Source organism: Furipterus horrens, unplaced genomic scaffold (assembly GCF_987537825.1).
Source record: "Furipterus horrens unplaced genomic scaffold, mFurHor1.1.pri manual_scaffold_8, whole genome shotgun sequence".
NCBI lineage: Eukaryota > Metazoa > Chordata > Mammalia > Chiroptera > Furipteridae > Furipterus > Furipterus horrens.
The window spans coordinates 110,715,076-110,738,226 of NW_028327178.1; the positions used below are offsets into that span (position 1 = coordinate 110,715,076).

The 23,151-nt window shown below is 63.9% G+C and overlaps 2 protein-coding genes across 2 annotated transcripts; one reads left to right on the plus strand and one right to left on the minus strand.

Moving 5' to 3' along the window:
- Positions 1–4,366: 4,366 nt before the first annotated feature.
- EEF1A2 (eukaryotic translation elongation factor 1 alpha 2) lies at positions 4,367–13,010 on the minus strand. The gene is made up of 8 exons (XM_090286659.1): positions 12,911–13,010; positions 11,412–11,631; positions 9,653–9,832; positions 8,903–9,199; positions 7,558–7,708; positions 6,156–6,412; positions 5,222–5,456; positions 4,367–4,772 (listed from the first exon to the last, which is right to left on the minus strand). Exons 2-8 carry the CDS (start codon positions 11,553–11,555, stop codon positions 4,645–4,647), a joined length of 1,392 nt encoding a protein of 463 aa, XP_090142785.1. The 5' UTR covers positions 11,556–11,631; positions 12,911–13,010; the 3' UTR covers positions 4,367–4,644.
- An 8,001-nt stretch (positions 13,011–21,011) lies between these two features.
- PPDPF (pancreatic progenitor cell differentiation and proliferation factor) lies at positions 21,012–22,239 on the plus strand. The gene is made up of 5 exons (XM_090286660.1): positions 21,012–21,071; positions 21,528–21,608; positions 21,708–21,785; positions 21,881–21,977; positions 22,056–22,239. The coding sequence occupies exons 2-5, from the start codon at positions 21,554–21,556 to the stop codon at positions 22,168–22,170; spliced, it is 345 nt and encodes a 114-aa protein (XP_090142786.1). The 5' UTR covers positions 21,012–21,071; positions 21,528–21,553; the 3' UTR covers positions 22,171–22,239.
- The last annotated feature ends 912 nt before the right edge of the window (positions 22,240–23,151 follow it).

Consider the following 23,151-nt stretch of genomic DNA (forward strand, 5'->3'; position numbering starts at 1 on the left):
AGCTGGGAATGCTCCTCAAGTGTCCCTCCTGACTTTTTAAAATGTGGGACAGTCCTTTCTGCCAGCCTGCTGTTGTTGCTGCTACTGCACCATGTCCTCTGTGCCCTGGCTCTGCCCCTCCTACCTGTCTGGGTGAGTGTTTCTTCTTTATCTTTGTTTGCTGGACTTCCAGGTAGTTTGATTTTCTGGAACTTCTGGTTGTTTCTAGTTTTGAGGTAGTTGTGTTCCTTCTTAGTTGTGGAGGGAGACACAGTGTGTCTGTCTACACCTACATCTTGGCCGGAAGTCCTGGAGGCATTCTTGGTTGTCACAATGGGGCAGGTGCTGCTGGCATCTAGTGGGTGGAGGCCTCCTTTCCTGCCCAGGAGAGCGCCCATGCAGGGAATTACCTATCCCTGTATGTCCATAGTGCTGAGCTTAAGAAGAGGTTTTCTCTTTACACGCAGCTATTTCTGGCAAATTAACCATTCACACCTTAGCATGAAATAGTGCAAACAAATTTTGTCCCTAAAGCTTAGGAGAATAGCTAAGCCACAGGGTGAGGATTTTCACGGGAAGAAGGCAGGAGGCAGAGATGCTGGGCAGGCATCAGTGAGAGGGCCACACTGCTGGTGACTGCTGGGTGGGCCTGTCATCGAAGGCCAATGCGGTCACCCTAGGTTTCCCATGCGCTGTTTCCTGCCATGAGACAATGCGCTGCTTTTACCTCATAGCTCACCCACTGCATCAGCGCATGCAACTTGAGGTCCATCGCCAACCCTCTCTGTGTGGGGATTCCTGGCCCGAAAATGGGGGGCAACTATGGTAAGGACTTCACAGGACCATGACTGTGAATGAGTTAGGGCCTGTGACACACTGAGAGCCAGGCCTGGCATGGATAAGCATGGCAGAAGCATGACAGTAAAATCAAGTGACTCAAATGCACAACTGGCGCACGGTGCATGGCTGTCCCCAGCATGCAGGATGATGACCCCGGTGTCGGGAGACGCACGGAGGAAGGAAAGGGGGAGAGAGGACACCAGGGCACCTAATGTCGCAGGAGCCCCCAGCCATGCAGAGGGCCCTACAGCCTTCCCAGGGGGCCAGGCACAAGAGGAGACCCCCATCCTAACAGGGCTTGGGGGACCCTCTGGGCAGGAGACAGGTGGGGTCCGGCTGGCTCAGCAGGACCCCCGTAGACTCGACAGCTCATGAATTGTTCAGAGGCTCCCGAAGTGCAGACTGAAGTTGCCAGAGGGGTCCTGATGGTTCCTGCTCTAAACGGGTCCCCAGAGGAGTGGAGGGCAGAAGGCTCCAGGCCTCGGCACCTGCCCTTCCAGTCCCTCTGGCCTCTGCATCCTCCTCAGCAACCCAGGCATCCAAGCAGGGGTGCACGTCCGTACCTCCCACATGGGCCCCGGCCCTGAGGCTCTTCCAGCCCCCACCACAGGGCACACTGTCAGGGCCGTGTGCCCCCCTCGCCTGCCCACGGCCCTGTCCAGCAGCCCGTAGGGTTCCCCGAGCCGAGGCCGCCCCTACCTACCCTGCTGCCCTGCCTGCCTGTGGAAGAGAAGGGCCCCCAGCTCCTTCCAGGTCCGAGTAGGCCCCTGCGCCTCACCCCCGCCCGCCGGCCTCGCCCTGATTCCAGCGGCCACTCCTGGAGCCGGGCAGCACAGCTCTCGGGGGCTCCTGACTGCGGCCAGCACCCACCCTTCCCGCACCTGCCCAGTGCCTCCCTCGCTGTCCTCGGCGTGGCAGGTGGAGCCAGGCTCCGGCACTCTGGCCGAGATCAGCACCCCGGGGTCCCAGAAATTTCCAGAAGGCTCTCGGGGTCAGAACGGTCTTTGTAATAACACCAGGGAGCTGCTTCCTCCCTCCTGTTCTGTCTTGTGCTGCGGAGTCTTCCCGCCATGTGTGAGGAGGAGGAGGCATGTGCTCCGCATCCCATTTTAAATATCTCTGCTTTCGCTTCCAGGACGCCAGTGGCCCTACCTGCAGCCTCAGAAACATTTGACGCTGTGAGGGCCTGAAACCGACTCCCCAGGGAGCAACGCAGGGGGCTCTGCCCATACGCCTACCCTCCGCACCTGACAGGGGGCACATCTCACCCCAACTTTGTGGCCCAGGCCCCAGGTGTGGCCTAGACCCACGTCCCCCAGAATCCCCTCACCCTGAATGTGGGCAGGAACAGCCAGAGATGAGACCCCTGCCCACCCCCCAACTTGCAATGTGCTGGAGGCAGGGGAGCCCCCACCCCATGTCAGCGGGAAAATCCTGGGAGAGGTGCCTGTGTGTGCTGCCCCCTCGTGGACACTGGGAGCTACTGCCGCATGCCCCACCAGGCCGCTGTCCCGTTTTCAGCCTCCTCCATCAGTGGTCGCTCTCCTGCCCCACCCTGAGCCAGGCACCGGGGGCCATGCCAGGCTCCAGACTTGGGGGCTTGGGCCTTCTTGGACCTGCCTGCATCGTCCCACCCCAAAAGGGGTTTCCAAGGCGCAGACACTGCCCTCCAAGAAGTCCCCTCTCTGCCACTGGGGCTCAGCTGGGAATGGGGACATGCCCCCCTCTCTGTCCTCACTCGCCCCTGGGAGTCTATGACATGGAGGAACCAGGGTCCATCCCAAGCGCACCCACCTGGCGAACAGGCAGTGTGGCTCCAGCACAGGCCAATACCACCCGACCCTCGGCATCTGGGGGCCCCAGGCTGCCAGAGGCACCAGGGCCCGGGGTGGGGGGTGAGGGGGCCCTCAGAGACCACAAATGAGGCTTTCTCCCATGCTGGGGGGGCTGGTTTCCTCTCTAACCCTGTCTCGGGATGGCACGCTTCTTCCATTTGACACAATTCTAACTGGGCCAAGTGTGTAGGACAACTTCCTGGGGCAGACAGGCTCTGCAGGGTCCCAACACGCCCCGCCACCCATTTGGTGGCCAGACGGGGACCAGGGGCTCCGTGCAGCGGCAGGAAGCACACAGGCCCCTTGGGCAGGGATGCCAGTCAAGACACACAGACTGTTTGAATGTCGGGTATACGGCAGTGCTTTGTCAGTGTAAACGTTGTGTGGACAGACGCATATTTAAAATGACCAGTTCTCTGAAATCCAGACTTGCCTGCCTGCCCTGTGTCTGCGCCAACTCAGGCTGCCCTCCTCGGAGGCCTCTGTAGGGAGCCCAGGGCCTTCCCCTCAGTCTGCAGGCCCAGCCCCGCCCCGCCCCCCAGCAGTGGATCCCAAGCCGCACCCTGGCTGCTCAGGTCCTCGTCCTGCTCTCCCTGCATGCAGCTTCAAGGGGCCCATCGCCCCCCGGGGGCTAGCACCAGACAGCAGCAGCCCCTCCGTGGGCACCACTGACCACACATGCCCACCTCTCCCGTATCCATCCCCAGGGCCGTGGGCTGGATACACCCCAGAGGTTTCAGGCTCCAGGTCTGGGACCTGTGCAGCAAGAGGGTTTTGCAGAAGCAACTGAATGAAGGACCTTGGGGTGAAATTATACTGGATCATTCAAGTGGGCACAGAGGACACCATAGGACCACAGCGGCAGAGGGAGACATGACACAGCCACAGCCAAGGGGCAAGAGGCAGGGAACGACCCCTGTCCTCCAGCCCCCCGGGAATGCGGGCCGGCCCACGCCTTGGTTTTGCCCCAGGGATTCTGATTTTGGACAGCAGATGCCCTTCTAGTTGCTCTGAGCTGCCAGCCAAGGTCATCAGTTGCAGGAGACCCATGGGCTATGAGAGCCTGCACCCTGAGCACAGTCAGGGGTCTGCTCATCCCACCACCACCACCATCAGCTCTTTGTGCAGCCCCAACGGGCAGGCTGGGAGTGGCCTCTGGTAGCAGGATTGGTGGTCAGAGAGGCATCCTGCCATCCCTATCCTTGCTGACTGAGGTCAGGGCCAGACGTGGGGTTTCTGGGTGCACCGAGGGCAGGTGAGGAGCAGGACAGAGTGTTGCCACAGGTAACCAGCTGGGAGGGGCGCTGGGGAAGCTGGGTGCAGACCCACGGGAGTGCATGTGCGTGTGTGAGAGAGAATTACTTTCATGAGGTTGTCAGAGACCCCAAAATATCCACCCCCACCCCCACTGCCTGCAGGTCCCAAGTGACCCAGGCTTTGTCCTGGATACCCCCACAGGGCAACTGCAAAGCCCCCTCCTGGGAAGCCTGACCGGCTGGACTTGGGATCCGGCCCCCTGGGCTGGGACACTCGCTGCACCCAGGCCCCAACGCCCACCGTTAGCAGCGCGGGAAGACGGTGACCAGGTCACCGGCGGGGGTGATGGACGCAGCAGGACACCAGGCGGAAAGAGGCTTGCAGAGGGCGCAGGGAGCCCTCCTGCGGGGCGCACAGCCACCCCCTCCCCGCTCCAGCAGCAGGCGCACGCTCTCTGGGGTCGCTCAGTTTATTGGTAAAACGGGCACTGAGCGTGGCGGAGGCTGGACGCGGAAGCCGGGGCGGCGGGGGCGCTTTTCCTTTTGAAGAACTTCCACTGGACCTTGATGGCGAGCATCCAGTCGCTGACGGAGAGCCTCTGACAAGCGGAGGTGCAGACATGCGCCGGGCGGGGGAGTGGGGCGTCGGGGCGGGGGTGGGGACCGGGGCGAAGACGGGGCGGGGGGCGGGGCGCGGCGCCGCCGGGGAGGGTCGCGCCGCGGGCGCCCGTGCTTCACTTGCCCGCCTTCTGCGCCTTCTGCGCCGACTTGGTGACTTTGCCGGCGCCGCCGCTCTTCTTCTCCACGTTCTTGATGACGCCCACGGCCACCGTCTGCCGCATGTCGCGCACCGCGAAGCGACCTGCAGGGAGGGGCGTGAGAGTGGGCGGGGCTCCTAGGCCCCAGGCCCCGCCCACCCGCCCGGATGCAGCGCGCATGCGCATTCAAGTTTGCAGCATCCTCTGGGGACCCTGGGCCCGCGGCCCAAGGACCCTCGCGCCGGGTGCTCAGCTCCGATATAAGTCATTGGGTTATCCTACGGTGTCTGTGAGGCAGCCCGCTGGGGGCAGGTAATCAGTCGGAATTCCGCCACTAGACTTATCTGTGGCCCTTGGTTGAATCACTTAAGGACCTTTGCCTATAGCTGGGGACACCATCCCAGACCTGCCGGATGGGGCCACCTGAGACGAGGCCGTGGGTCTCCTGCTTAGCGCTAAGCTTAGCAAAAAACTAAAGGCCCCCGTCCCCCGCAGTAGCGCCCTCCGCCTGGATCAGCGGCCTGGGGCTGGGCCTCTCCCACACCCCGCTCACCGAGGGGCGGGTACTGGGAGAAGCTCTCCACACACATGGGTTTCCCGGGGACCATCTCCACGATGGCCGCGTCGCCTGACTTCAGGGACTTGGGGTTGTCCTCCAGCTTCTTGCCGGAGCGTCGGTCTATCTTCTCCTTCAGCTCAGCAAACTTGCAGGCGATGTGGGCCGTGTGGCAGTCAATGACCGGCGAGTAACCGGCGCTGATCTGCCCAGGGTGGTTCAGAATGATGACCTGTGGGCAGAGTGACGCGAGGCCTTCAGTGACAGGTGGGCACCAAAGCAGGAGGGGCTACAGCCCACCGGCCAGGTCCTGGGGCTCAGGGTGCTCAGCACGGAGGCAGGTTCCACCGTGTGAGCCACTCCCCTCCAGGCCTGGACCCCGAGCACCTCAACAAGCATTTGAAATAAACAGAAATAAACAAACCACGAGACAATCAACAGGCAGGTGCACAGTGAGGCGGGGCCAGTGGGCCACTTGTACTGCCACCTGCAGCCAGAACTGAGGCAGGCAGATGACAAAATCAGACCTCAATTTTTATATTTCAATTATCTATCTATAAATATACAGGCAATTTTAAAAATCGTTCTTGTGTGAAGAGGTGATTGAAGAGGATGCAGTGAAAATGTAGCCAATGGAAAAACTACAGCAACATCTCTGGCAACAAACTGATAAAAGCATTTTCAGGATCCAGGAGGGACCCTGTGCCACAGGCCTGACGCACCAGCGTCCCCCTTCCTGTGGGCCCTCAGCTCTGCGCCCCCTTTCCAGGCCCCCAGGTCCCATGTGTAAAGCAGGGGTCAGAGTTGTCCCCAGCGCCAGGCCGAAGGGCTGTGCAGGGCTTGGCCAGCCCCAGGCAGCTCCTTAGTTCACTGAGGACTGCCAGCACTGCCCCTTTGGCAATGGCCCCGTGGCCACCACGCGGCCACCCACCTGGGAGGTGAACTGGGCGGCCTCCTGAGGGGGGTCCGACTTGCTGTCCCCGCACACGTTGCCCCGGCGGATGTCCTTGACGGACACGTTCTTCACGTTGAACCCGACGTTGTCACCGGGCAGGGCCTCGCTCAGGGCCTCGTGGTGCATCTCCACTGACTTCACCTCCGTGGTGATGTTCACAGGAGCGAAGGTCACCACCATGCCGGGTCGCAGGACGCCTGTCTCCACTCGGCCCACAGGCACGGTACCGATGCCTGGGTCCGGAGGGAAGGGACTGTGAGATGCAGGCGGGACCAGGGTGGGGTGGGGGGGCTGGTCCTCCCTGGCAGGTCTGGGGCCATGGGGAAGGAAGGAGGGGACAGGGAGATGCCAGGCAAGGCAGACACAGGAGAGGTTGGTACAGGAGAGGAGCTCCCCCAGCCCCACAGGAAAGGAAGGAGCCGAAAGGAGAGTTCTCAGAACCTCTCAGAAGGGGGCCAGGGGCAAGGAGAGAGCCATCTGGACCGGGGACCCCTTCCCTGACCCCAGGTGGCATCTGTCCCCAGAGGAGGCACTGGGGCCCCTCCCCTCTGTGAGGCCCCTCTTGGGATTGCGGACCTGGGATTGCCTGAATTGGCTTTAATGCCGCTGGTCCCCGCGGCTGTCTCCAAAGGGACCTGAGTGCCACCTCTTCTCATGGGTTTGCTCTTGCTGTGTGGCTCCCCCGTGGGTGTCTGGTCTCCTCCACCGTGTTGGCGGGGGCTCCACCCACCCCCCTGGCTGTGATGAAGGCACGTGTGGCATCACAGTGTGATGGGACTGAGGCTGGTGGCTGCTCTGTGCTGGGTGGGCATGGCACTCGTCCCTGCACACGGGCCCCTGACATCCCAGCCACAGACCCTTGTGGGTCTCCCTCTTGCTTGTCCCTATATCAGCTCGTGAACAGCATTTCTCATTCCAGGAGGGGATTGTGTCACCCACAAGACAGGGGCCACTGGGTGGCGGAGGATACGTGAGACGCCCCTGTGCCACCAGCTCCTGGCATAGGACCAAGCACTTCCCTGGAGGGGTGAAGACCTGGCACGCATGACACAGACCAGACCGATGGATGGGTAGGGGTGGGGAGAGGGACAGGTGGACAGGTAGATAGATGTACAGGAGGCTGTGGTGGATGGATGGATGGATGGGGGATGGATAGGTGGGTAGCTGGGGGATGGATGGATGGAGAAATGGGGGGGGGGGACTGGGGGTCGGATGGCGCCCCAGAAAGTGTGCGTGTGGAGGAGAGGCAGGAGTACCCTGGCCTCAGGAGCTCCCTGCCAGGGCCAGGTCTCAGGAGAGGGGTCTGGCGTGCATAGCTGGCCAAGGCGAGCCTGCTGCCTGCAGTGGACAGGCAGGGGAGCTCCGCGCCCTCACTTACCGCCAATCTTGTACACGTCCTGCAGGGGCAGGCGCAGGGGCTTGTCTGTGGGACGCGTGGGGGGCAGGATCGTGTCCAGGGCCTCCAGCAGGGACACACCACTGGCGTTCCCTTCCTTACGCTCCACTTTCCAGCCCTTGAACCATGGCATCTGGGCAGGAAAAGGAGGTGCCCATGGAGACAGCCTGCCCCGCCCCCTCACCCCACAGCCACACCAAGGAATCCTCGGGCAGGCATCTGACCCGAGGGGGTCTGAAGGGGCAGGAAGCACAGCCCCTGCCCCCTCCACTGCCAGCTCACACTCCCGACATCAGAGAAGCTGAGCAGGGAGGCAAAAGAAAGCAGACGAAGGATTATCTGGCCAGGCCAGAGGCCCAGAATCCCGCCTCCCCACCAGACACCCCTGTGCCTGCCATCTCCAGGTACAGCCAGCACATCCCTACTCAGGGCTTCTCCTGACAGTCACCCAGCACACCCCTGGTACCAAGGCCCTGGCCCACCAGCCCCAGAGGGAGACCGGGGGGGGGGGAGGGGGGGGCCTGCAGCACCATGCCCCAGGCCCGTTCCCAGGCAGCATGTCCTCCAGACAGCCCAGGTCAACAGCAGGTCAGGCACGGGGAACGTGGGGCTGGGGGCCCTGTCAGCCTCCCCAAGAGGGCGGCGGGTGCAGTCAGCTCCCTGCGTGAGGTCCCGTGAGGAAACGTGCGATCTACAACACGCGAACACGCAGCCCAGCAAGATCGGGGGTCCTGCAGCTGCACTCTGACCACAGAGCTCTCGCGAGCGCCCACTCCAGGCCCACCTCCCTCAGTGGGGGCAGCTGCAGCGCCAGCCAGAGTAAGTGGCCACCTCGTGGGCCAGGGTCCCCTGTGGCTGGACAGTGGTCTCAGGTTCCACAAATTCAAACCAACCAGGCTCCACCATCACCTCCTGCAGAGTCAGAGGTCCTGGGACACTGGCCACCTGAGCTGCCCAGGTGACACGCAGAGAGCCAGCCCTCGGCCCCTCCCCCTCGACCAGCTCCAGGCTCCAAGAGGCGCCTGCAGGACTAGAAAACCAACCCTGACCCTGACCCTGACCCTGATCCGGCCACAGCACAGCGCATGGCTCCAGCGGCTGCTGTCCCTGTAGTGCTGACCTGGGGCTTGTCCTGGCCAGACACAGAGGCTGCAGAAGCCCCTGCCAGCCTCGTGTGAACTGCAAGGACACCCTCAGGGGCGGCTCTGGTTAAGGGAGATCAGCAGGGCTGCGGGAAGCCTGGGGACAAGCACTCTGGGCCTGGGCCCCACCCTGACCTGGCCCGGGAGGCATCCGCGCAGCCCCCCGCCCCCCGCCAGGCACTCACATTGGGCGAGGGCTCCAGCATGTTGTCACCATGCCAGCCCGAGATGGGCACGAAGGGCACGGTGGCCGGGTTGTAGCCGATCTTCTTGATGTAGGCGCTGACCTCCTTGACGATCTCGTCGTAGCGCTTCTCGCTGTAGGCGGGCTCCGTGGAGTCCATCTTGTTGACCCCCACGATGAGCTGCTTCACGCCCAGCGTGTAGGCCAGCAGCGCGTGCTCCCGTGTCTGCCCGTTCTTGGAGATGCCCGCCTCGAACTCGCCCACTCCGGCCGCCACGATCAGCACGGCACAGTCCGCCTGCCCGGCAGCCCCAGGACAGTGAGCCGCGCCCGGCTGTGTGCCCGCGCCCCGCCAGGCAGCAGCGCAGGTTTGGGGGCTGGGACTTCCAACCTCAGGGGAAGTGGCAGGGGCTCGTCCACCTGTCTGTCTGTCTGTGTGGATGCCCTGGCAATGCCAGCGATGGTCCGAGTCTGTCTGTCTCAATGCCTGCCCACATCTCAGTGACCTCATCCTGGCCTCTGATTTGTCTGACTGCAAAGGGGGCCCTGACAGTAGCCGGCTGTCTTTCCAGGGCCCCTCGCCTGGCTAAGTTGCTGGGGCATGTTATCAGTTCTTTGGGCGGCTCTGCACTGGGGGGGGGTGCAAGGGGTGGCAAAGGTGAGGCTCTCGTGCCCTGACGAGGAAGCAGAGGAGACCTGACTCCAGGGACCCCCCCTCCCGGGCCCCCCGTGGCCCCCGTGGCCTGCCCACCTGGGATGTGCCGGTAATCATGTTCTTGATGAAGTCGCGGTGGCCCGGGGCATCGATGATAGTGATGTAGTACTTGGTGGTCTCAAACTTCCAGAGGGAGATGTCAATGGTGATGCCGCGTTCCCGCTCGGCCTTCAGCTTGTCCAGCACCCAGGCGTACTTGAAGGAGCCCTTCCCCATCTGGAAGGGGGGCGTGGCTCAGGGCAGGACCCAGGACCCAGGACCCAGGACAGGCCAGCCCGGCCAGCAGGTCTTGGGAGTAGCCTGTCCCAGCAGAGAAGCAGGAAACAGGACCCAGCCTCTCTCGCTTCGCTCGGGACCTGGGACTCTGGATCTAGCTCTGGAACAAGGGCACCGGACACGGGCACCTCTGAGGGACAGCCAGACCTCAACCAGCCTTGCTCAGGCCCGGCCACCCCAGCTCCTCTGGTCCAGCCTCCTGCGTCCTAAATGCGCGCAATTCAAGCATCCACCAGTAGGTGGGGCAAGGGCCTGGGACCCGCTCCCGGAGAGAAGCTGCTGTGAAACCCCTCCCTGGGTTGGGGGGCTCTTCTTTATCTGAAGCAGATTCCTGCCTCAGCCAGAGGACGACAACACCACTAGGTTTCAGGCTATCAAACCAAAAAACCCTCTGTGATCTCTTTTTAAAGGGAAAAAAAGAAAGAAATCGGATGAGGTTGTAAGCAAAGGCCTGGCTTTCCAGCTCTTTCCACAGCCAGCCAGGCTCCGAGCACCCCCGAGGTGCCACCTGATCAGGGTGCCACCCCCAGCCAGGCTGCTGCCGCTGCCCACCTGCACACAGCTCCGCGCCAGGGCTTCGCACAGATGGGACCCGGCCAGGAGGGGCCACCCAGGCAGGGCCCAGAGATCTGAACCCGGGGCTCCGCACACAACCTCAGCACCCCCCACCCCCCAGCTCCAGACCCACAGGGTGACGTGACAGCTTCGGGGCCCAGGCACAGAGGGAGGTAGCTCAGAGCACTCCGCCCTGCCCCGAGGCCAGAAACTGCCCCCTCCCAAGCCCTGGCCCCAGGTGAGAGCACCCTCAGCTCACAGAGCTCAGGGTGGGGGTGAGGAGCTGACCCCCACCCATGGCCACTTCCCACCCACACGGGCCAAAGAGCAGCATAGAGAGCAAGGAAGTCATCCCACGGGGCCCCTCTCATCACCAGCAACTGAGCCTCCCACCCCTGCCAAGGGCGCCACTCTGGAGAAGCTGCCCTGCTCAGCCCAGCGCGAGAAAATGGAGCTGACGGGCGGCCTGCCCATCAGTCAGCTCGCTATTAATAGCCACCCTGAGTCCTGGCCCAGCCTTGGAACAAGGGAGGGCAGCACCCCCTCCAGCCCTGAACCTCAGTGCTGGGGACACGGGAACCCCACCGTGGGGGGCACGAAAGACAGGCTACGGGGCTCTTGAGTCCAGCGTGGCCACATGTTCCAGAGCCCTGTGGGCAGGGCAGACACGCAACCTCCAGCCTCTCCTCGCCCAGGCCGGGCCCAGCAGTCCATCCACCTCCCTCCCTGAGCGCATCCTCAGAGAAGGGGCCCCTGCCCCCCCACAACGCCGCCCCCACACGGGGCCTGGCGGGCGCACTCCCCTCTGGCCCCAGAGGACATAGATAAGCCGAGCCACGTGGGGTGAGGGAAGGCAAGCTAGCCTCTCAGCAGGGAGCGGGGACCCATCCCCACGTCTGTCCGTCCTCACACTTCACATGGTGGGGGCAGAGGCAGGAGCCCCAACCCCCCCCCCCAGACTCACCTCAGCAGCCTCCTTCTCAAACTTCTCGATGGTCCTCTTGTCAATGCCCCCGCACTTATAGATGAGGTGGCCTGTCGTGGTGGACTTGCCGGAGTCCACGTGGCCGATGACCACGATGTTGATGTGGGTCTTCTCCTTGCCCATGGTGCCCGGGGCGTGGTGAGGGGGCTGCACGACCTGGGGTGTCCTGGCTCGGGGCGGGGGGTGCTGAGCAGTGATGCTGTGGGGTCATGGTGTGAGGGGACAGGTGGCAGCCTTAGAGGAAGCCCAGCGAAGGGGCAGCCCTCCAGAGGCCAACAGCACACCTCTGCCCACAGACCTCGCCCCCAGGCCGAACCGAGTGCCCGCACTGGGCAGGGAGGGCAGAGCCCCATCTGCCGTAAGTACCTAGGTCCACAGACACCCCCCCATGAAAGAGATGAACCCCCTGTGGAGACACAGAGAAACACCAGACTGGGTGAGCCCCGTGACCTGTCCGGAGCCCGATGATGAGTCACCCTGCCCTGCTCTCCCTCCAGCACCCTGCTCCCGAAGCGGCTCTCTCACCCGGAGCCCTGGCTGGACACTGCCCCCCTCACCCAGCCCCACCCACGGAGCAGCCCAGGGAGGGTGACCACAGCCCTCCACACCCCTCCTCAAGCAGGGACGGCGCCATCTTCCTCTCATCCCCTCCCGGCAGGCACCGGGGGACACAGGCTGGCCCAGGGCTCCCTCGGGACGATGTGTTCCCCAGATCAGGGGCCCGGAATAGCCTGCCTCCCACCCCAATCTGGGCAGGGGCAGACAGTAGGGCAGGGAGGTGGGGGTCCCTGCTCTGCCCACAGGAGGGAGAATATGGCCCCAAGGCAAGTTCAGCGGCTGCCCACAGAGGCGCCCTCAGCCTGGTGGGGGGCACCTCTCCCCTCCCCCTCTGGTCAGGGCCCTGAGTCACAGCCCTGCCCCATCCCAGAGGTCAATGGAGAATCCTAGGCAGCCCAAGGAGGGACAGGCGTCTGGGGATGGACAGCAGCCACCAACGGGAACAGGAGGATGTGAACACCAGGTGGATTCCGAAGGGGTGAGGGGAGGGGGCTGCTGACCAGGGCCCCCACGTCTCCCCGCCTCCCTTTCCACCATCCCGCCTCCAGGACACCCCCAGAGGTGCGACCCCCACAAGCCTCCAGCGCCGACGACCCTGCCCTGAACCCACAGGGCCCCAGGCGGCCCAAGGTCACCGCTGCAGGGCGGTCACCACCGCCCAGGAGACCAGCCGCTGCCGCTGCGTAAACAAGCGCCACCGAGGGGCCCCCGCCCCACGCCTAGCGGCCCGTGGGGACAGAACCGCGGTGTCGGGTCCGGGCGAGCGGGGTGGGCGGCGGGTCTCTGTGGGAAGCAGCGCAGCTTCTTTACCAGGCGCGGGGCCCAGCGCCTCTCCGCCCTCCAGGACCGGTCCCTGGGAGGGCGACCCTCTGCGGAAAGCTGGGGGTGGGGGCGGGGGCTCGGGGACCGAGTGTCCTTACCCGGAGCCGAGGTCTCAGCCAGAGGGGCTGGAGGCGCCGGCGCGACGGTTTTATCTCTCCAGGAGGGGGTCCACCTATTGACGGAGCGAGCGCAATGCACTGCGCCCCTGCAGTACGGCAATGCGGTACCGGCGGGCGGGGCCGGGGGCGGGAGGAGAGCGACGCGGGGATTCGGGGACTGTGGGCGCGCGGCCGCGCGGACGCGCGCGGGCGCGGCGGGGACGCGAGAGGATGCGGAGAGGGAGCGAGCTACAAAGGCACGGAGTGGAGAGGCACCGTGCGGAGCGTAGGCGGCTGGGGGCAGGGAGCGGGAGCGAGGGAAGAAGGGAGAGGCAGAGACGGCGACAGGCGCCGGGAGAGACACCCACCCAGAGAGAGGACAGGCAGACAGACACCTCAAACGTAAACGGAGGTTCCCCGGGATGGTGCCGCAGGGACAAGGTGGCAGGGATGCTGTGCGGAGGAGCAGGCCAGCTCCGAGGTCTTGGGGGGACAGCCTGAGGTGGGGGGTCCCAGCGGCGGGCCTGGGCCTATGTGTTTGGCGTCTGTTCTGAAGCACCTCCAGGATGCACCCAGGGGTGCAGGCCCTCCTGGGGGGACCCTGGGAATCTTCTTGTTTGCAGATGCCCTGACCCACAGACCTGCCATGTGGGCTCACCCCAGCAGGCCCCCAAAGCCAGGCTTCTCCGCACGTGGCCCCGTGGCGTGGCCAGGGAACTGTGGCCCTCCGGGGTCCCCTCAGCTTGGCCAGGTGGCCCGAGGTTCCATCAGCAGCTCCACTCACACCATCCTCCCTCTGAAGTACCTGGAGGGAACCGTTTTCCATCCTGGGCCCCTCTCAGTGCGGCGACACTGGGAGTGTGTCCCCAGAACACTGTCCCCTCCCCCCCCAGTATCTTAAAGGGCTGCCCTGGTGTTTACACATGGCTGGGGCCCACCAGGGCGCAGAGGCTGCCAATACGGTAATCAGCTCCCTGAGTCCCAGGCTGTGGCCCCTTGACCCCCCTCATTCTGGGTCCTGGTGGGGTCAGAGTGCCAAGCCATAGATGACCCCACTCTGTAAGAAGCAGAGGGTCCCTGAGGGTGACCAGGGTAGTGGCCAGAATGGACTCCAAGGAGGAGAACAGGGCAGCCCTGTGTCGTGTGGAGACCCGGGCCCTCCTGGGCCCTGCGTCCCATCTGGTCAAGTTCACTCGTCATCCCATGACCCTGTGGCCAGCTCCCACCTGTCTGGAGCTGGAAGACCCCACTTCGTTCTCATCTTTGTAATGCAGGGTCGGGGGGGGGGGGGGGGACAGGTTTCAAGAAATGTGTGTTGAGCCCTGGCTGCTGTGGCCCAGTGGACTGAACACTACCGGCCTGCAGACTGAAAGGTCGCCAGATCGATTCCCGGTCAGGGCACAGCCTGGGTTGCCGGCCAGGTCCCCAGTTGGGGGCGTGTGAGAGGCAGCCAATTGATGATTCTCTCTCTCTCTCCCTCCTTCCCCCGCGCTCTAAAAATAAATAAATAAAATCTTTAAAAACAAAAGGAAACGTGTGCTGAGCAGTTGAGAGCAGAGACCCAGCGGCCAGCACTGTCCGCTGGTGGGGGTGCTGTGGGGAGCCCCCAGCGGGTTGGGGGGGTAAGTGGGTCTCCCAGACCTGGGAGAAGGTCTCTCAGGGAAGGTAGGGCCCACCCGCGGGCTGTTCCGGGCTCTGCCCTACCCTCAGACCCACAGGCCGGGCAGATGACCCGGCACTTTCCAGTGCTGCTGATGCCATCAAACCAGAGCCAGGAATTAAAAATAAATGCCTGGCGGGAAAGTGAGACCCACTCTGCCCCTCCCAGCTGGTCGCTATATTTAATGTGTCCCCCTCCTGACTGAAGGTTATGTGGGATTTCGGAGACACTGGGATTGGCCGAGGTTGGGACAGGCCAGAAAGAGGGCAGGAGGCCAGGGTCTCTGGGACAGCCACCCCTACTTTCCCTGAGGGACCACCACCACTCAGGACCCAAGGCTGCCTCAGCCTCGGAGGGTAGTCACCACACACCCTCGCAGAGCGCCGAGCCCCACCCCTCCAATCTGGGCTCACCCACAGCGGTTCTGCTGTCAGGAGCCCCATCGCCTGGGACACCCATGCTGGGGCTGGCCTGGGCTGGAGGCCATGCTGCCCAGGGCAGTGGCCAACGCGGGTGGGACGCATGGCCTCCCAAAGGGCCTGCGCCCTAACCCTGGGGAGGTGTCGCAGGTGTTTTCTTCAAAGGGTCTCTGACTCACGCCCTCCCCTACAGCCTGGTGGCCCTGCAGGACCCGGGGACCCAGTGCCTCAGCCACCTAAAGATACTCGGGCCACGCGGACTGTGACCCTACGTGAGCTGGATGCGAAGTGATGGCGTGTGGCAGTACAGAACAGCCGCTGCTGCTGCCCAGCCCCGAGGAGTGGCTGACCGCTGCTAGCCATGGAGTAGCTCTTAGTGACCGTGACCACAGCTGCCCAGCACCGGAGAACTGCCAAGTAAATTGTGCTAAATAACTGCTAACTACTGAACAGTACTAACTAACTACCAAATACTACATGACCTACTAAACAGCCAGCCACCGAGCCTTGCCAGTTCACCAAGGGCCGGGTGGGGCTTCCCGAGGACCCACAGCCGGAGAGCCAGCTGGGCACAGGCAGTGCCCAAGGTCACAAAGCCAGGACAGCTTGAGCCAGAAGCTCACCCAGGCCCCAGGAGCTGCCCCGCCCCCATGCTCCATTCTCCCACATCTGAGCCCCAGGTCACAGTGGCCCCATAGTGGCCGAAGGTGGGGGGCCTTAGCCAACCGGTCTGGTGCAGCCTCACAGCACACCTTCAGGTGGTGGGGGGCAGGAGGAAGGGGTCCTGGTCCTGCCCCCTTTCTTGCCCCTGGGCCCAGCCAGTGAGCAGTTTGGGGAGATATGGGCAGCCCCCTCTTTGGAGCCTGGGGAAGAAGATCCTGCTAAAACGAAGGGCTCTCAAGCTGTCAGCCCTGGAAATAAACCCGCCTCCCATTGGCTGTCGGTGACGTCACTGCTGGTTAATAATAACTCACGGAGGCAGGAAAAACCACCTGTGCTGCGCCCTCCCGTGGGGCTGGCCACCCATGACTGTCACAGGGGCGGAGACTGGGCGGGGTGGGCGGGGCTGAGTGAGCCTGTGCCCTGGCCCTGGCCGGGGCTGCCCTCTAGCCCCAGCGCACGGGTGTGCACCCCCCCATGTGGAGTCAATCTGTTCCCCAGCCCACCCAGCTCTCTGGGCCCAGCATCCGGGAAACTGAGCTGCCTGCGAGGTGCAAATTAAGTGGGGTCCGTGGTGCAACAGGAGCTCTTGGCTATGGAGCTTGCCCCGGAAAAGTAAGGTCATGTCCCCGAAATCAGAGAAAGGGGAAGGAAGGCGGGGGGCTGGGGCGGGGTGGGGGGCAGGCTAGGCACACGCACATCAGCTAGACCCCCAGGCCCCACCAGCCAGCCAAGTGAAATGAGGAGTTGGGGCGATTCACAGAACAATCCAGCTCCCCCAGACATTCCACTGCACCAAACCCCACGTCTAGGAGGGTGTGAGGCAGGCCTGAGTCTGCCAGGGAAGCCCAGAGAGGGGGACGCAGGCCCTCCGGATGGGGGAGGGCAGCCTGGCCTGCCCCCTCCTCTCCCTGGGGCCCCCTGGTACCTGTAGCGGGGCAGGAGGGAGCCGTTGCCATGGTGAAGGTGCAGGCAGCTCCACAGGCCCCTCCCCCCAAGGCCCTCACTCCCTGGGAGCTGCGGGGGCACCTGCCCCGCCTCCGCCTGCTTCTGGGGGAGGGGCACCCATTCTGCCCACTGCAGGCTGGGAGGCAGGAAGGGGGATCCCTGCAGTGAGCACAGAGACAGAGCTGGGACAGGCCAGCGGGGAGCTGCAGCCGAGGGGCGGCTTCTCCCTCCCCAGCAGGACCCAGGTCCGCTGGGGGGCTGACGGAAAGCAGAGCTGTCCTCCTGAGCCCCTGCCCTGAGTGGCAGATGGGGAGGCCCCATGCTCAGCCAGCCTCCCCAACCTCTGGGGGTCATCTCTCAGGATTGCCCCGGGAAACCGGAAGCTCATGAGCAACCGAGAGCCATTCTCAGCTCCTGGCACAGCACAGCCGCTGGGCACCGCCAGCCTCGGGAGGCCTTAAGGGCCAGCATCTCAGGGATGAGCAAGAAGCCACAGCCGCATCCTCATCCAGTGGGTGGCGGAGACCCAGAGCATCCCTGCGCAGGGAAGACCCTCCGCGCAGCAGCCAGCCCAGGAGGCTGGACCCTGGTGGGGGAAGGGCGGGGGCCTGAGGGGACCTTGCCCGTGAACTCTGAACCGCACTATTTTTAACCAACTATATTCTTATATTTCAGAAAAGCTTCAGTTATTATAGATCATTTGTCTTTCTATTTTAAAAAGATTTTATTTTTAGAGAGGGGAAGGGAGAAAGAGGGAGAGAGACATCAGTGTATGGTTGCGCCTCACTCGTCCCCAAATGGGGACCTGGCTTGAAACCCAGGCCTGTGCGCTGACTGGGAATCTAACTGGTGACCCTTTGGTTCTCTGGCCGGTGCTCCATCCACTGAGCCACACCAGCCGGGGCCATACCTAAGGGTTTTGAAGGCAGAGAGCAGCTGTTATAAATGGCATCTTCCTACACGCCTGTTTCTCCGTGTCCATTGCTAGTGTGCAGACATGGGGCTGGTTGGGGTGTGCGGACCCTGGGTCTGGCTGTCACTCTTCAATGATAGGTCCCGCACTGCCTGGGGGCAGGGCAGCGTCCCTCACCCTCAGGGAGGACTCAGTCTCTTCCTCGTGGGTCGCGTCAGCCCCACCTGTGCGAGGTGCTCTCTGCTGCTCTTAATGAGGCTGAGACGTTCTTGTTTGCTCCTCCTGGGCTGAGATTAGTCACAGCTCACCCCTCATCACCTGTTCCTGCTACAGCGGCTCCCATCGGAGCATCACCTGGGCGCTGGTGTCAGGGAGAGCGTGCCGGCCAGCTGAGAGCCTCCTGGTGTTCTACGCTGAGGAACGTTGTGCTTTATCCTGAAGTTAGGTCTTTCCGCTCTGTGTGCGCCTTGGGGAGAATTTCAGAGCGCCAACAGCCGCCCCGGACAGTTCTTTCCAGCCTCAACGCTTGCATTTGGCGAGGGAGTTGGCCGACCTCCTCAGCCCTTCATGGTGCACACGTGTAATCCTTCTCATCACGTAACTCAGCCTCTCACCACGTGCACCCGTGCAGGTGGCGCGTGCTGCTCAGCCCGAGGGCAGAGCACGCACAATCCCTGCTCCTCGAGACTCGCTTCACCAAAAGTAAACAGATGACGTTATTTCCCGCAGTGAAAAGTGCTGTAACCCATGGCTGTATCTAGCTTTCACTGCGCACCTACTAAGCGCTAGGCACTAGTCTAAGCTTTACAGTGCAGCGTCTTAACCTCAAAACAGCCTTGCGAGCCTGGCACTCCCCACCTTACCGACCATGTAATGAGGGGGGCGGTGATTGTGGCCACTGCTCCCCTGGGACATCCCATGTGGCCAGTGTCCCCCGCACAGTAGGCACTTACTATTACTCAGTAGTGGCATTTTCTTCTGCAAATGGTGACATTACCTACAGTGGCTCCAGCTCGTGCTTGAGAACGGGGCAGTGGCTGCCACCAGGGAAGTATCTTCTGGCAGGAAGACAAGGGGTGAGGCTACTGTGCTCCTGGTGTGGAGCCCAGTTCTCCCTTCTCGGGGGCAACTGAGGGGCCCTGGGGGCTGTGGCAGTGCTCTCACCTGGGCCCCAAGTTCCTGTGGCCGGAGCAGCAGCACAGGAGACTAAACGACACAGGCAACCGGAGCAGCTCCAGCCCCCAGGTGTGAGCCGCTGCTGAGCGCCTCCGGCCCACACCACTCCACGCCTGCACCAGCCACTTCCCCATAGTAGGTGCTCCACAGACCCGTGCCCCGAACTAGGAACAGTGCAAGGGCTGAGTCAGGGCCCTCCCTGTGCTCACTCTCAGGGACACAAGAGTGCCCCACCCACATGCCACTCAGACACCTCCCCAGCGCCCCTGCCTGGCTCTGTGAGTCCTCACTATGCACCCTGTGGAGGCAGGGACTGCTGGCCTCAGGTCCCCTACAGCACCCACCATCTCTGAACCACGAAACACCAAGTCCGATCATGTGTCCAACCCACGGAGGGCTGCCCCTCGCTCTGGAGCGGGGCGGTGCTCCAGCACCTGCCATGCGTCACAGGGAGGATGAAGGGCACAGAGGCGTAGGACCCCGGCCAGTGAGGCAAGGGCGATCTGCCGCCCATCCCAGGACAGCATGGGGTCAGGGAACCGCACGAGGGCACAGGCCAGAGGGGACAGGCTGCTTCGGCCCAGCAGGCAGCTCCTCAAGGCCTGAGCAGAGCTGGTGGTTGGCCCGGCATGGACCCCAGTGATGTCGCTTCTGGGCTCAGGGTTTGGTGAGTCAGGGGAAAGGAGAGGGTGTCCCTCACAAATCAAATTTGATTTGCATTAAAGTCACACCTAGTTTAAGATCCAGAATTAGCCCCCTTCCGGGGGCCGACACCAACCAGGACATGAATATGAGTCTTGACCCAGAGGCATAGAGATTCAATGACAGGAGAAAGTCGCCAGCTGTGAAGTGGAGTCTGGTGCTGCAGCATCCTGTGACAACCTGATGGCTGCCACGCCCTGCTGCGGCGTGGCCACCTGTCTCTCTCATGAGTGCACTTCAGCTCAGCCCTCGCATGAGGCACAGTTATCTTGTAAGCCCATGGAAGACCCAGCTGGAGAGGTGGCCGGGAGAGCCCCTGGGACTGTCCCCTTCCCAGAGGACCAGCAGAAACCCAGTCAGTGGAGATTCCCAGAAAAGATGGAGGAGGTGGGGAAGGATGAGAGTTACCTGGGACAGGTGACTGCACTGCCTCCCAGGGGCTCCCAGGCCACCCTGCTGTCCAAGCCAGGTCACAGCCTCCACCCCCACCCCAGCCAGATGCAGAGTTGCATCCAGGGATGGCCAGGACCCTCTGCCTTGGGTCCTGGTTTCCTAGCCTGAGAATGCTTTAGGGGTTCCTGAGGGTGTTGAAGATGCGGAGAGCCTGGCAGAGGGGGTAAGGGGTCTCCTGGGCAGCAACCCCGGAAGTCCCCACAGGCCTCCAGCGGTCCTCCCAACCATGGGGAAGAAAACTGCCCAGCCTGCGGACTTCTCCCCCTGCCGGGGAGGTTGGAGGTTGGGGCTTCTGCGGAACGGGGTGTCTGGTTCCACCTCCCAAAGGAAGTCCTCCTGATGGACAAGCCAGGGTGTGACAGCGCCCCAGGCACCTCGGGGAAATATTCTGGAGTTGCCCAAAACGGGGAGCCACTGCGTCCAGCTGCTGGAGAAACCCCCGAACAGCAGCGCTCCACCGCTCCCACTCAGGTCAATCCCCTCCGCCTGGGCCCCGAGCGCTCCACGCCCCGCCCTGGCCTTACAAGTAAGGGGATGCAGCTGGAGCTGAGGGCCTGGGATGTGGGGTCCAGGCCACCAGAGCCGTGAAGGGGACATGGTGGGCTTCACCCGCCGTCAAGTCTTCGAAGGGCCGCGTGGAGCAGACGCGCGGCCGGAGGGCGTCCCTTGGGTACCAGCAGCACCCATGTCCGGTGGGAGGGCTGGCGAACGAGCAGAAGCCACTTCTGTGCGCGGCGAGAGGGAGCGTCGGCGACGGGGCTCGGCCCTGGGCGGGGGACCGGCACCAACACGAACCGGAAGTGCAGGCGCCACTGTCCAGCAACCCGCCGCCTCCACGGGCGCGCAGGTCGAGACAGGCTGACAGCCGGGCCGGGAAGACAGGGCAAGCCCTGCTCCAGGACACGGCGGAGGGTCACGGAACCACGGCAGGTCCAGGCCGCCAGGGTCGGGTGGACGCCGCCGGGCTGGACTTCCGCCCCTGCTGGCCCGCCGGACCCGGCTGAGGGGGCGTGGCTCCGCGGGCCAGGGGCGTGGCCTGATCGCCCCGCCCCCGTGACGCAGACGCGGCGCCCGGATATAAGCTGGCAGGTCCGCGCGTGCGCACCCCCGCCTGTCTCGGTCGTAGGCAGGCCTCGCGCGGTCTCCTCTTCAAATGGGCTCCGTGGCCTAGCGCCTTCGTTCCCGCCACCCGTGATCGCGCGCCGAGGTCCGCGAGGGGTCGCCGCCGAGGTGAGGGCACGGGTGGCGCGCAAACAGCGGAGGCGACCCGGTGCGCAACGCCGGGCGCACAGGTCGACAGGCGGACGAAGGACCCGAGGGCGGGCGGGGGCGGGGGGGAAGCGCCAAGGGCGGGGCCGAGGGCTGCCGTGGGGTGGGGACGGACCCCGCGGGTCGCGGAAGCGGGGTGTGCTCAGCGTTCCCGGGTGCCCCAGCCGGTTCCCGGAGACCCCGACGGCGGCCCCGCGCACAAAGCGCCTTTGTTCCCCTCGCGCGGCCGGTTCGGGCTGGTTGGGGCCGTCTGCGCGCTGGGTGGCAGAGGCGGGCCGGGAGCTCGGAGCCACGCCCCTGCTCGGCTAACAAAACCCCGTCCCGCCCCTCCCGGGGCCCACGGGCGGGCTCGGGTGCGGAACGCCCTTCCCGCGGGGCGACCGGTCACCAAATGGGCCCCGGACCCCGCGTGCGCAGGTTCCCACCAGCCCACAAGCAAGAGCATGGCGGCCATCCCCTCCAGCGGCTCACTCGTGGCCACCCACGACTACTACCGGCGTGAGTAAGCCCGGGGTCGCCGGCTCCAGCCCTGGGGAAGCCCTGGCTGCGTGGGGCGGGGCGGGGCTGCGGGCTGAGCTGACCGCCTCTCCCCTGCAGGCCGCCTGGGCTCCACTTCCAGTAACAGCTCCTGCGGAAGTGCGGAGTACCCCGGGGAAGCCCTGCCCCACCACCCTGGTAGGTGTGGGTCCCCGTCTCCTGTCCCGGGCACCGCCAGGGGGGCGTCCCCAGCAGCGGGCCACAGCGCAGGAGCCCCACCTTATCTCTCCTAGGTCTCCCCAAGGCTGACCCAGGTCACTGGTGGGCAAGCTTCTTTTTCGGGAAGTCCACTCTCCCATTCATGGCCACCGTGTTGGAATCCCCCGAGCAGTGAGTCCACCTCCCTGGGGGCCGGTTTGGGAGGCGGGGCAGGGGGCAGCCACCTCTGACCACACTCTCTTCCCCCAGCTCGAAGTCCGCCCAGGCCTCCAGCAGCGTGATCACAGGTGACCTGGCTCGGGAAGCCACCAGGAAGCCTCCCGGCAGCCAGCCTGGCAGCGTCAACGCCCGGCCCGCGTCCTGAGTGGCCGCCACCAGCCACCAGACATCCAGAGGCGCTAGGCTCTTTTGAGCCCCTCCCCCCTCCCAACTCCCCGCTCCCTGCTCTCCACCCACCCCATAGACTAGGCAGGCTGCAGCAAGCAGAAGCAGTGGGCTCTTTTATATCAAAAGCAGCGTGACACCAAAAAGGAGGTTGAGAGAGCCCCCTCCTTATACCCAGACCACATGCAAGCCTTCCTAACCCCTGTGACCACGTGCCTTGCCTCCAGTGGAAAATAAACCAGGAGCAGCCAGCATGCCTGACGGTGCCCCTGAGCTGTGTATCCCAGGCTGTGGGGAAGTCCAACCCTCTGGCCCTCCTCACTTCCTGGGGGGGGGGGGGGGAGAGGCCTGGGTGCTGGGGGGAGCAGGTGGCCCAAGAGCTGCCCAAGCCACATGTCACGTCTCGTGGCATGGCCCCTTGGCTTCCGGGAGGCTGGGCCTCTGGCCATGGGTTTGGGAACCGTTAGCTGGAGGGATCCTGCACCCCTGACAGGTGTTGATGAGGCCCCTGGGTACCAGGGAGGGAGGTGAGGGGCCCTGGCCATGCTGTCCCAGGTGCCTCCCAGCAAGGTGTCACCTCCTCTAGCCCCTCGAGGGCCCCCCAACCCAGGAGGAGCAGGTGCATGGCCCCAGGCACCCAAAACCAGATGGAGGGTGTGGGGTGCTTCAGAGGGGGCCTTCCCACTGTGGGCAACGCAGCTTTGGCACAATCTGGCTTGGGGAGCTGGGGAGGGTGCTGGTGTTAGCTGTTTGCCTGCCTGGTGTCCACAGGCCTCCAGTGTCCAGAAGAGGGCAGCTTGGTCTGAGGGAGCTCAGCTGGCCCTGCAGTAGCCCTCCTGTGCCCACCCCCCACTGTGCTACAGACACCACTTGAGTGCATCCCGAGGCAGCTGCAGAGTTTGTGGCCCCCAGAGGCAGCGCCTCTGTCCTGCTTGCTTTCTGTGTGTCCAGGCAGGGAGGG

Coding starts and splice junctions, on each gene's coding strand:
- EEF1A2 (XM_090286659.1), bottom strand. CDS start 11,555: ATGGGCAAGGAGAAGACCCACATCAACATCGTGGTCATCGGCCACGTG. Junction 7,709..8,902: donor TGCTGGAGCCCTCGCCCAAT/GTGAGTGCCTGG, acceptor TTTCCTGCCCAG/ATGCCATGGTTCAAGGGCTG. Junction 6,413..7,557: donor GGACGTGTACAAGATTGGCG/GTAAGTGAGGGC, acceptor CTCCGGACCCAG/GCATCGGTACCGTGCCTGTG.
- PPDPF (XM_090286660.1), top strand. CDS start 21,554: ATGGCGGCCATCCCCTCCAGCGGCTCACTCGTGGCCACCCACGACTAC. Junction 21,609..21,707: donor CACCCACGACTACTACCGGC/GTGAGTAAGCCC, acceptor TCTCCCCTGCAG/GCCGCCTGGGCTCCACTTCC. Junction 21,786..21,880: donor AGCCCTGCCCCACCACCCTG/GTAGGTGTGGGT, acceptor TATCTCTCCTAG/GTCTCCCCAAGGCTGACCCA.